This window comes from Lissotriton helveticus, chromosome 1_1 (assembly GCF_964261635.1).
Source record: "Lissotriton helveticus chromosome 1_1, aLisHel1.1, whole genome shotgun sequence".
NCBI lineage: Eukaryota > Metazoa > Chordata > Amphibia > Caudata > Salamandridae > Lissotriton > Lissotriton helveticus.
In genome coordinates, this window is record NC_136057.1 from 2002007278 (window position 1) to 2002020646 (window position 13369).

Sequence of the window (13369 nt, forward strand, 5' to 3'; positions counted from 1 at the left end):
TAGATTTTTGCTACAAAACCTTCAATGCTGACTAATTGAAGTTCCCCAACTGTGTAGATCCCTCAACACACCATGGCTTTGAAAATATGCTTGTATGTATGTATGCATGAAGTGGTATTTACATAGCACAAAGCTGGCTGAAAGACAGCGGAAAAGGGGCATCTGCCTAGACGTGTTGATTTTGTTCTTTTTGAAGTCGCCTTCGTGCAGTATAACAAATACCAAGAGCTTCTCACATGACCCAGCTCACCTAGAAGGGATAGAGGCCATGTCAATGAGCAAGGGTCTTAAAAATCAGCAAAAAACAGGGACCGAGGTGTAAATGCTGGGAAAGGAGAGGGCAACTTTGTAAAGAACCAGAATCTCGAAAATCTTACAACTCATCCATGCAATCATATTTTGAGCAGACTTGTTAAAGTAAAATGACTAAGAGGTCATTTGGGGGGTGCAGAATGGAGGTTACCTGCCATTAAGCCATGGATGTCCTGCACATTTAGAGATTGTTTACCGCTTTCTTTCTGAACGGAGAGTCTCAGCTGGTTCTGCCGAGAGAATCAACCTAAAGCAGGCACATCCACTATACCACCACTGGTCTGTAAACGCCTGTTGGCCCACCCTATTGAAGGCTGGTCTTCCCATTATGACTCTTCCTGCCTCCACCATGACCTGGCAGAAATCTCTCAGCGCAAAAAGGCTAATTCAATGTGTTTCACAGAAATAAAATCAGTCTGTGGAGAGATTTTCTGTGAAATACAATCAATATAGACCTGACTGCCATGACCAGACATTAGAATTTAAGAATGCAAAAGCACTTCCGGCAAACCTTTTCCACCAGGGAGGTGGGGAACTCTAACTCTACTGGACAGGCTGTCATGGAAATGGTAGAGGTGGAGCCTCAGCCACCCTAGCTCTCTGGTGGCCGGTCCAGCAAACGTAAACAACCGCCTGAGTTGAACCCATATCTGCTGCAACGAGTATTGAAATGGGTGAACTTCAAGTTCGCTTTTGGATTCCTGGTGAATCTGGAGTCATTCTGATGACTCTAGGACCCACGGACTATGATCAAAGGCCACAATTGTCGTTCTACTTACTTTCTTCACTTTGCTTTCTGCAAATACTTATATTTTCAGAATCCGCTATTGTTATTTGCATTTCTGTTTGTTTACAGCATCTGTGTTTTTATCAAATGTTTGTGTGGTGCAATATTTCTGTTTGCTACAAAAGATTCCTCCATGTACATTTCACCCTGATTCAAATCACGGTATGGCTCGGGAAATAGGTAATGATATTATGCTCTTTCACAAAGAGCACACCCACACACAACACAGTTCCAGGGATTACTATGACAAATTGTGTTTTATATGCACAAAAAATATTTTTGCTTTGAGACAATTTTTTATTTTTTTATTTTGGGGATGCCTTGGCAGCTCCCCCAACAATAAAGTTTTACAAAAACAAAGCAAGCCTTGCAAAGCCAAAAGGCGTGCATCCAACTCAAGATCTATTGCCTTGGCCAATGCTTGTTCTGTGTTCTGTTGAATGTAGCTAAAGCCCTTCCTGAATAAAGATAACGCATGTGGTATATGCTGATGTACACCAAATAGATTTACCAGTTGTCTTTGAAGGAGTTTAACACATATTCATATTGTATCTGGTGCAACAATTCACAGGAAATTGCATCAAGGAAGACGAAAAAAATAACTCATTTATTTGATGGTTTGATTTACTTTCCAAAACACTTTTATTCTGCATCCCTAATTTTCTGCATAGAATGAATATTTACAAAATGAGGTAAAAAGAGGTAAACAGTGACCATCGAACTCTTGGTTGCTTTAGGAGTAATACGTTGAGCTATCTGACATGGTCAAGTTGTCCAAGCAAGATTCTTCGACGGCAAAGAGCTTCAGCATCTCGATCTCAAGAGGATGCATGTAGCCGGTTATTATCAAGGAATGGAGAGGGCCACCGAGCTCCACCGTGCCCATTTGCTGCAAGGTGCCAGCAGCAATTTTCTGGTCTGTGGCGCCCACCCTAGCAAGACCAACACAGATTGTCTTCTCGGTAATGGCTGAAAATGAAATTAAGAAATGTGAAAAAGTTACAGAAGCAAAAAAATCTCAATGTAATAGTTTTCATCTACTTTTGCAAGGCAAGGGTCTTATTTAGAGTTTGCCAGATGGAATAGTCAGTGCACAAACATGACGGATGACCTGTCCGCTGTATTAAAAGTACACTTGTAATACGGAGGATGAGATTTCAGTTACATTTGTGATGGGTGTATCCCATCTGCCAAATCCTAAATCAGGCCCATATTTTTGCACAAGCGTACCCCCCCATAGTTATCTTGGGTATACACCTCTATTGATGACATAGTGAACGGCATGGTCAAGTGTGGCTGTCAGTGCAAAATATTCAATCACCACTGCCTTCAAAATATGCACAAACAAAAGTGAAAACTGGTTTTCTTTTAGGTTTTCAGTTGTCATGAACTATTTCATTTTAAGTAGTCAATGGGAGATAGCTTCGAACCATTTCTTTCAAACAGATGCTTCCCCATGTTCTTGAATGTGTGTATATGTATGTATGCATCTTATGCACCGGAAAGTTTTGCACTACAATGTTCTGAGGGTGATTAGGATGTTTACTTTGATGCAGTGTAATGTGTAACATTACATTTTCTGAGTAGTTTCTGGTATTCAATAAAAACATTGAGATAATTTCAATACATATCACAAACTACCTGTACGTTTTCTTTAATGCCATTTTTCTCATATAATCATGAATTTTCTGCAATATTGATAAAACGAAAACCTGACACAACATTAAGTTTTATTTGAAGACGTTTTGTTTTATGACCATGCCCATAAAATCACATTCAAATGACAACCTGGTAACATCAGGAATATTACTTGGTGAATGTGCTTCTAAATTTAATTTTGGAGCCTCAACTCCTGCAAATTTGCCTTCACTTGATTTGTTTTAAATTGAACATACTATATGTGAGGGAACGACGAGTGGGAGGTGCTGCTCCATAACACACAGTACCTCTGTCTAATTTCCATCATAGGGGCATAGCTTCCTTTCTCTGGGCTCCAACAAGGGAAGAAGTAAATTGGCTGATAAGAGCAACTGATCAGGTTTGATCAGTGGTATCAACGGTTGTGCGCCACCAGGTGGCGCTCTGCTGCAGCCTGACCCTACGCCGATGATAAAATAGCAGCTGCAATATTAGTAAAAAAAACACGCTTATTTTACAACGTTAAGGTTCAATACGCCGAGACCACACATGCCTGCATAGAAAATAGAGAGACAGACAGAAAAGTTGCTTCTTAGAAAATGTGGATACATGTAGAATCCTAAGGAAGAACTCAGATGTATACTATGGATGAATGTATCCAGGCATGAAGCAAACAACTTTCAAGCAATAGGGAAGTCGAAAGTCCGTATCTCACCTGGTACTCCATGTACATAAAATCACGTGTGTGTTTGCAAGTGTACAAACATTATGTGGTGTTAGATCAGAGGTTCTGCTCACAGAAGGGCGAATCAAGCAGTAGTCCTTCGTAGCAAATGCAACATTGTATTATTTGTAACGCCAGTCCACACATAAATCCAAATGAGAAACACTTTGAAAAGCTGACTTGGTTGGCACAAGACTGAGATGTTTCGAAACCACCGTGAGAAAGATAACGTACAACTTGTGTGAAAAGTGGTTGTGTAATTTATAATTATTTGGAGACCGAAGATTTGCAAATTTAGCTGAAATGGCATATCCAGACAACTGCTACAGCGTACTTAACTTAGAACATAAGACTACACAGAATATACAAATAATGTAAAGTTCCTTGAAAACTACTGTGAAAAACTACGTCGACGCACCGTGGCATTCTCCCCTAAATATGAACTTCTGAACACTGCCTCACTCATTCACACAAACGTACTCATTTCCAGTCCCACACACAGGCAAACAAGAACATTAGGGCATTGGTAATATGATGTGCGCTAACTAGAGCATTATGGAAATTAGTAATATAGGCCAATGGCACTATCTAGATATTCGCACTAACTGCAAGATTTATGGAAACCAGGGCATTTTGGAAATGTAATCTTTGTAAAGTAAGTAAAATAGCATGAAACCTGAACCGGATCCAAAGACTATGGAATGCTTGTGAGTGATACACATACAATGTCACTCCACAAAATGACACTTCACTCAACTCCACACAATGCCACTCCCCACCACACAATCCCACTTCACTACACACCAAACAATGCCACTCCACGTAATGCCATGCTACACAATACCACACCACGTAACACAAAATGCCACTCCTCGCCACATCACCCAAAGCCACTACATGCCTCTCAATGCCACTTCACAAAACACCATTCTACTCCCAACAGTCCCACTCCACTCTCCACAATGTCACTCCAAGTCACACAAAGGCACTACATGTAACACAATTCCACTCCACACCACACAATGCCATTCTACTCCTCACAAAGCCACTACACTCCCCACAATTCCACTCAACACAATGCCACTCCATACAACACCATGCCACTACACACAATGCCACCCCACTCTACGCTACACAAAGCCATTCCACACCCCACAATGCCACTCCACTCAATGTCACTCTACTCTACTTGACATAATGTCACTCCACACCACACAATGTCACTCCACTTCATACGACACATGCCACTCCACTACACTTATTCAGTGCCTCTCCACTCCACACAATGCCACTCCACACAATATCACTCCACGCCATACAATGCTACTCCATGCCACACCATGTCACACAACACCACTCCATGCCACACAATGCCACTCCATGCCACTCCACACAATGCCACACGCCACTCCACACAATGCAGCTTCACTCCACACAACGCCACATGCCACTCCACACCACACAATGCCACTTCACTCTACACAGTGCCACTCCACTCTACACAGTGCCTCTCCACACAATTCCTCCTCATGCCACACAATGCCATTCCACTCCCCACAAAGCCACTTCATGCCACATGTCTCTCCACCCCATGCCGCTCCATGACACACAATGCTGCTCCTCACCACACAATTCCACTCCACACCACACAATGCCATTCTACTCCTCACAAAGCCACTACACTCCCCACAATTCCACTCAACTCAATGCCACTCCATACAACACCATGCCACTACACACAATGCCACCCCACTCTACGCTACACAAAGCCATTCCACACCCCACAATGCCACTCCACTCAATGTCACTCTACTCTACTTGACATAATGTCACTCCACACCACACAATGTCACTCCACTTCATACGACACATGCCACTCCACTACACTTATTCAGTGCCTCTCCACTCCACACAATGCCACTCCACACAATATCACTCCACGCCATACAATGCTACTCCATGCCACACCATGTCACACAACACCACTCCATGCCACACAATGCCACTCCATGCCACTCCACACAATGCCACACGCCACTCCACACAATGCAGCTTCACTCCACACAACGCCACATGCCACTCCACACCACACAATGCCACTTCACTCTACACAGTGCCACTCCACTCTACACAGTGCCTCTCCACACAATTCCTCCTCATGCCACACAATGCCATTCCACTCCCCACAAAGCCACTTCATGCCACATGTCTCTCCACCCCATGCCGCTCCATGACACACAATGCTGCTCCTCACCACACAAAGCCACTCCACGCCACACAATGCCACTCCACGTCGCACAATGCAACTCCAAGCCGCACAATGCAACTCCAAGCCGCACAATGCCACACCATTACACTCCCCACCACACAATGGCACTTCACTGCACTCCACCCAATGCCACTCCACTAAATGCCACACAATACCACAGTGCCAATCCACAACACACAAAACCACTCCACACCACACAAAGCCCACACCACACAAAGCCCACTCCACACCACACAAAGCCAATAGGTGTCACACCTAGACTGGATACACTCATTCCTCACAGGCAGAACATGGAGAATAAGACTCCTGCCCTTCCTCTCAGAACCGATAGCGTCCAGATGCGGAGTACCCCAAGGATCCTTCCTCAACCCCACCCTCTTTAACCATGGGCTCAACATCGTTTCCTATGCCGATGATACCAAACTCACCCTCTCCCTCACCAAGGAACCCGACATCACCAGGCACAACTCTTTCAAGAAGGGATGAAAGCTGTCACAACCTGGATGAAGAACAGCTGTCTGAAACGCAACTCAGAGAAAACAGAAGTCCTCATTCTCAGCTCCAACCCCTCTGCATGGGATGACACCTGGTGGCACCCTGCCCTCGGAAATCCACCCACCCCAACAGACCATGCACATAACCTCTGCATCATACTGGACTCATTGCTCACTATGAATCACCAGATCAACACAGTCTCCTCTGCATGCTTCAACACCCTCCACATACTACATAAAACATTCAAAGGGATACCCTCCAACTCCAGAAAAATGGTCACTCACGCCCTCATCACCAGCAGACTGGACTATGGCACTGCCGTCCATGCCAGAATCAACAAAAAACTCCTCCGCAAACTCCAGACCGTCTAGAAAGCCGCAGAAAGACTAATCCTTGATATCCCAAGGCACAACCACATCACCCAACACCTCAGCAACCTATACTTGCTCCCAATCAAAAGAAGAATAACTTTCAAGCTGCTCACACACACTTACAAGACCCTCCACAACATCGGACCACAATATCTCAACACCCCCCTCACCTTTCATGCCCCCAAGAGAAACCTGCGCTATGCTGACCTCGCCCTAGCCACTGTCCCACGCTTCTACAGGAACAGAGCGGGTGGAAGGTCCTTCTCCTACCTTGCAGCTAAGACATGGAACGGGCTCCCCCTTCATCTCCGGCGAAGCCCGACACTGCACCAATTTAGGAAAGACCTCAAGACCTGGCTCTTCGAATGACCCCAACGGAGCTGTACACACCCCCCACCAGCGCCTTGAGACCCTAACGGGTGAGCAGTGCGATTTACAAACCCCTGATTGATTGATTAGTTCATAGGTAAGATCAATTGGTTTTGCCAATGCTTTTTTCTCATGGCTGTCCTTACTCTCGCCCCTCACCTTCCCTGTGCCTCTCCCATTTCTCGATAAGTAGACTTGAGAGAAATGATTACTCAAAAAACAAACTAACAAAATCAGCCTTTTTTCAGCTTGCCTGTGGAGTGTAATTGTGATAATAATTGGCCATATCTTTTCTGCAGGAGAACTATTATAAACAAACATTTATTGCAGGAATACAGGGGAAAACAATTCTGTATACCACGACTCTCTAGACCATAAAAAGTGGTCCAGTGACGTGTAGCCTGCCACAAGGAATCTAAATCAGCAGCCAATCAGGACTTCCAACGAGTAATGTCCGCAAATGACATGTGCAGAAGTCTGAGCCCCGGTGCTACATTATAACCTGAGGTAGTTGGACCCTTTTTTAGGTAGTTGTGCATGATCAAGACCAAGCAAAAATAACATATTTGGACTGTGATTCACATCTGCATAATGCGGAATACAAAAATACCACAACACATGAGCAGACTAGGTCAAAACAAACACTAACCGGCGATTATATAGGTCAGTGCCTGAAACAACACATGTATTTGTAGACAAGGGGAAAAAACAAAGGGAGGGAACCCATGAGCAGTTTAAGCAGCCTAAATATCTGCCAGTTTGTCCTTTTTTCTTTATGAGCATCATTGGAAGTATTCTTTTTCTGGACAGAGGGACTTGGTTCCTGAAGTATGTTGGAATCAGTTCAGGAGCCACTGGGCACATAGGGGTTGCTGACCACATTTGTGGGATGTGGGTCTGTTTACTTCTGATATCCTGGGGATGACCTGCTATGCAATCCAAAAACTGAGCACCAAGTAAATCGTAACATAAATAAACCAGCTATGATATCAGGCCATAATATAAGAAAAACAATGGCTCCTGTGGAATAGATACTCATTAATATTATCAAGACAAGGCGAAAATTCGCATGTGTAGCCAGGGTTAGGGTGAGATGAAAATAGAAAAAACAGGCCAAAAACACAGATTAGCGTTTTCCAAAAGAAACTGTATTTAAATGTAAATATACATTTAACGTACTGATATCAGGCCATGCTAGAACTATGGGCAAAAGAGAGATAATGCCTCAGTGTTTAGAGTGATTCGATGTGTGCCTATAGCTGTGCCCTTGGGTTGTTTCCTGACAACTGAGCTTTTAGTGCTGTTGGACAGACTAAACTCTAGTTCAGTATGTGCAAACCAAAAGTCTCAAGCCACTATAGGCCTCAGCATAACTATTCACCTTGATTGCTATGCCCAGGACTCTGTTCAAGTGAGTCATGCCACAACTGTAGTAGCCCGGTTGCAGCTTTTTCGCCTGCCCAATTTACCTTCTTTCATGACACCTCTGTGGTCTCAGACTACAAGCCCAGAGCAGCCCCTGCCCCCAAATGGGATGAAGGTCATTTGAAAAAGGGAGCACCTCTTCAAGCAGGTGAGGTTGGAGCATGATGGCAAACTACTGTTTTCTCTAGAATCACTCTATAGGAACCCTGGGCCCTGGAATTGTTGAAAGGGTCAAAGGTCATAGGGGCAGAGAGTTACAGCACCATGCACAGTGTTGGCAACAGAGCAGGAATTACTGACTGTAGTTTCAGTCTTTTCCGTGTGTTGCTTTTAGAGACACTATATGTAACCCATGATATTATAGGCAGGTCCCACAGCAGTAGGGCTCAACCTCTCTGGGTATATGGTACTTCAGTATGCACTGGCACCCCTGCTGAGTTCTCATAGGACAGAAATGAGGGGCTAGACAATCTTGGGGCCAGGTTGCTTGCAGTCAGAGATCTATGACGCACCAGTCTCTTCCTGGGCTTCACAGTGCAGGTGTTGCTCATTGACGTTGTTTAGATCTTCTTCTGGTCAGATCTTCTCCTCCCACACAGCTAGGCTCTGTGCTACGCAGTCCTCTTCTGCAGAACCACTTCAATTTCTTCTCTTTCAATCGTAAGGTGAAGATCCTCAGCATATTCAGCAGTATTTCTTGGACCACAGGTGATGTTCCCTCATCTGGCTTGGAAGCTCGCTGTTGGAGAAACCAGCATTGGATCACAGAAGTTTCTCTAATACCATACAGATGTGCTGCCTCTGCATGGGTCAGTGAGAAGACCTGGTACATTAACTTGCGGTGTCAGCTTCAGTCTTATACCAAAGCTTCTTGCTTTTTTTAATGAACATGGTTTTGTTGGCTTTAGGATTCCTTGCACTTTTTCTCTGCTAACCCGTGGTAGAGCGCTTGTGCTCTCTCTCTAATCATGGTAAAACTGACCCGCAACTAATTGGCACATTTAATTTACATATAAGTCCATAGTAAATGGTACTAGGTGTATCCAGGGCCTGTAAATTAAATGCTACTAGTGGGCAGCAGCACTCCTTGTGGTACCCACTAAAGTAGCTTTCAAAATATGTCTCAGACCTGCCACTGCATCCTGTAATGCAATTTTAAGGCATAAACTTTCCTTTTTAACATGTATAAGTAACCCCTAACAGACCCTAAAGTGCCACACTTCAGAGTGCATAGTATGTAAAAAGTAGGACATGTGTACTTGTGATTTACATGTCCAGGCAGGGAAAAAAACTTCTAAAGTTGTTTTTTGCTGCTGTATGGCCATCTCTTTTGCAGACTAACACTGAGTTACCTTATGACGCTTAATAAGGGATAACTTCAGTTTGGGATCAGATAGTGAAATGCTGTTTCCATTCAAATTAATTGTAATTTAAAACCTTCTTTAATAGCAAAGTTAGGTTTAGAGTTACTATTCAGAAAACGTCACTTTAAAAACGTTGGCATTTTTCCACCTAAACCAACCGTGCTTTTCTACCAGTGTCTAGGGTCACATGACTGCGAATGGGTCTTCTGTGGTGGGCTGTGTATTATTTTCAGACATGGTGACAAAGGAGGCCTATGTGTGAGGGGAGTGAGTTTTCCTGTCAGGATAGCTGGGGAGGAACTCTACCCTGCTGACTGCACTTCAAAGGGCCATGCCAGCAGCACACACAAGAAACCGGACACCAAGCATGCCCTTGCCTGTGTCACCCAGAGAGTTTGGAACCAGGACCAGGCGACAAACGCACCAGAATCTGCTGTCTGAAGAAGGAAGATATGACCTGCTTGCCTAGAACCCAGGCCCCCCACAAGTGACTCCAATGGTCAGACAGCTGACCTCTTGTTAGAGCTACAGGGACTCAACAAGCTAGAGGCCTCCCTAATTGGCAACTGCCCAGCTGATCAGTACCAACTGGACCGGTCTGGATTTGCATGAACCCTGCTGCTGACCTCCCCTGAAGTGAGTCCTGATCCCCAAGAGGTGCCCCCAAGTCCTGGACCCTTGGCTGGCACCAGAGTGAACTCCTCCTGAACTCAAGGTGAAGATGCAGAAGTTTTGGGCTCCTCATGATCACAATGTGACCTCTTTGCACCTAGAAAGGACTGCCTGTAACAACTGGCAACGCAAAGCTTCAGCAAGACCTGCTGTTTATGTCAACCGCGACAACACGAAGCTCCAGCAACAATAGGCTCTTTATGCTACAACAATGAACATCTGTGATGCCTGACCTGCTCCTCAAGTCGACAACGACCTCCTAGTGGCCCCCACAAACACAAATGGCTGCCCCTCATGTGGGCTTGAGAAAGTAACTCTTCATCGGAACAAATATGGTCCCTATATCCAAACCGTTCTCCATCACAGTCTGCCTGAACTTGTGACTTTACCACTTTGAAGTGTAACCAAATAACTGAGTGGGCTTCTCAGGCAATATTTTCACCTACATTTTAAAAACTCATCTCTGGTTGTACGAAATGGATGCCTGCTGTTTTGGTATCATTTTAGTTATTACATTTGACTAAATTGGTTTGGGATTTTTCTTGTGGTTAGTCTTTACTTTATTAATGTTTGAGTATTGCATAAATAATTTACACATTGCCTCTAAATTAAGCCTGATGCTTTTGTGCCAAGCTACCAGAGGGCTAAACACAGGTTAATGTGACTTTTTGGGGTCCACCCTGCGAGGACTGTGTTTAATGTGAGTGGGGATTCCCCCCTCCCCCCAACTGATAATCCAATATCTTAAAATAACAATGTTCAAATCTTGAACACTGCACTTATTCAGTATCTAGAGTATTCTAAAACACTGCACAACACAGTTTGCAATATCCAGTAGCAATATGATGAAAGGACAAGGGAAGTCATAGTTAAAAGGTAGTAGTGGATTTATGACTAGTAGTACTAATAGTAGTGTGAAAAATTGTAGAGGCAGCCGTAGTATTAACATCGGTAGTTGTTGGAACCCAAAGTGTAGCACTCATGTTAGGCATACACTCCGAGGGCTAGTGTTACAAGGTACATTCAGAACTACTTGAAGCAGCAGAAAAACTGGTAGAAGAGTTGGTTTTAGTAACTGGTGCTACAGTAAACATAGTTATAGTAGTAGTTACATTGGTAGTATTTGTCCCAGCTTTAGTAGTTGATGCACTAATTCTAAATGCCGGGCATCAACTGGCACTACCAGTACCAGAGAGGGAAGAAGAAACGTTACCAATATTAATTATTGGTCTCCTACCATAGCTGTATTACCGGTGGAAGCATAACAAATGGAAGTACTCGAAGTACCAGTTGCAATATGGGTTAGTGTTACTGTGGAACGTAGCACAACTAGCAGCAATAGAACTGCTAGCAATAAATGTAGTACTATTAACACTATGCAGCACTGACAGCTTTAGTGAAGTTCATTAGGGTAAACAAATATATTCCATTATTCCGTACACCAAATGCACTGTATTACATTTAGAGTCCATTGATTTGTGGGAGCGTTTTGTTTTTGCATAATTACGAACGTGCTGCATTTGACACAAAATCCAGCATATGCTGCATAATCTGCATATGTTACATAAACTTTAGATTTGTTGTTTCTATCTCAAAAGGATCAATAGATACTAAAAACGCTGCAAAACACATTACCGCGAGGCGGAAGGCCCTTAGCAAAGGCTGACTGCTCACTTTGTATGTTGATTATTAACTGCATTTGAGTGTCAGCCAGGTACTAATTATATTACATTTTCCCCCAGATAGTGTTAACATGTGAAAAATTCCAAAATAATGAGGTAAAACGAAGACAACATCTGTTAACTAATTTGCCTTTTCTATCTGCATACTTTCGCCAACCATGCTGCATAATTTGGGACTCCCCTGCAGCATAATTCCAGTGACCCTGATTATATCACATATTCAATGTTTAGAAAGGGGGTGCTATGGAACTCGGCCCCTCTGATGAATACGTACTTTCTACGTTAAATTGAGTGTTCGAATAGAATAATTTGGACTATGCAATAATACACCCCAACTCACTGGCAGCGGTTTCCAGAACCCAGAAGTGCAGGACACAGCAGACCTAAAAATCTTGCAGGGTCTCAATTTCCACATCCAAATTTAGTGCAGGTCAGGAGCCGCTTGAAGCCCTCGCACAATACATAAATGTAAGTTTGCGCTAAATAATGCCGATGTTGAGTGTGGTTTCAAACTGTCTGTGCCTGGTCGCTTTGTGCTGTGGTAAATGACACAGCTGATAGTCTGATAAGAAAGGAATGCCTAGAAATGTGCCCTCTGTATGACAGAAAATATTTTCCAGCTGTAATCTGCTCGGTCAGATTCCTTTCAAGGATGCACAGGGCATAACATCAGGAAACGCTGGAGAATGTACGTCACTCCTTTGAGGAAGTTCGAGTGCTTATTGGGCGAGAAGAAAGGAATGCAGCAGTGAATACGCTGTTGGTACGTAGTCCCATCACCTTAGTAATGCATCCTTCCGATTCGGTCATTAGGCGGAAATGAGTGTGCGGGTCGCCTCTTACTCACATCTAGCAATCAAAGCAACAGGAAGAGCGCAGGACAGAGGGCCACAAATATCAGGAAAAGAAACATTCTTTGAATGCAAGCAGGGCACCCTGCCTCCTTTGTCACGATCAGAAACTACTCAGAACTTTTTCTCCTTCTCAAGGACAGCGATTATTGTAGTCTGCTACGACTACTAAGAAAACACGATTCAATCACTCAATCAATCAATCAATCAATCCCTCAATCAATCAATCAGAGTACTTGTAAAGCGCGCTACTTACCCGTGAGGGTCTCAAGGCGCTGAGGGGACGCTACTGCTTGAAGAGCCAGGTCTTGAGGAGTCTTCTGAAGGCGAGTAGGTCTTGGGTTTGCCGTAGGTGGGTAGGGAGGGTGTTCCAGGTCTTGGCGGCAAGGTAGGAGAAGAATCTGCCGCCG

General features: G+C 44.0%; 1 protein-coding gene across 1 annotated transcript in view; it reads right to left on the reverse strand.

Moving 5' to 3' along the window:
• Positions 1-1724: 1724 nt before the first annotated feature.
• DPH5 (diphthamide biosynthesis 5) overlaps positions 1725-13369 on the reverse strand; it is a 375297-nt gene continuing 363652 nt past the window's right edge. Inside the window, exon 7 of the mRNA XM_078644604.1 lies at positions 1725-2068. Coding sequence (XP_078500730.1) covers positions 1833-2068 — 236 coding nt within the window. The 3' untranslated portion in view covers positions 1725-1832. The remainder of the gene's footprint in view (positions 2069-13369) is intronic.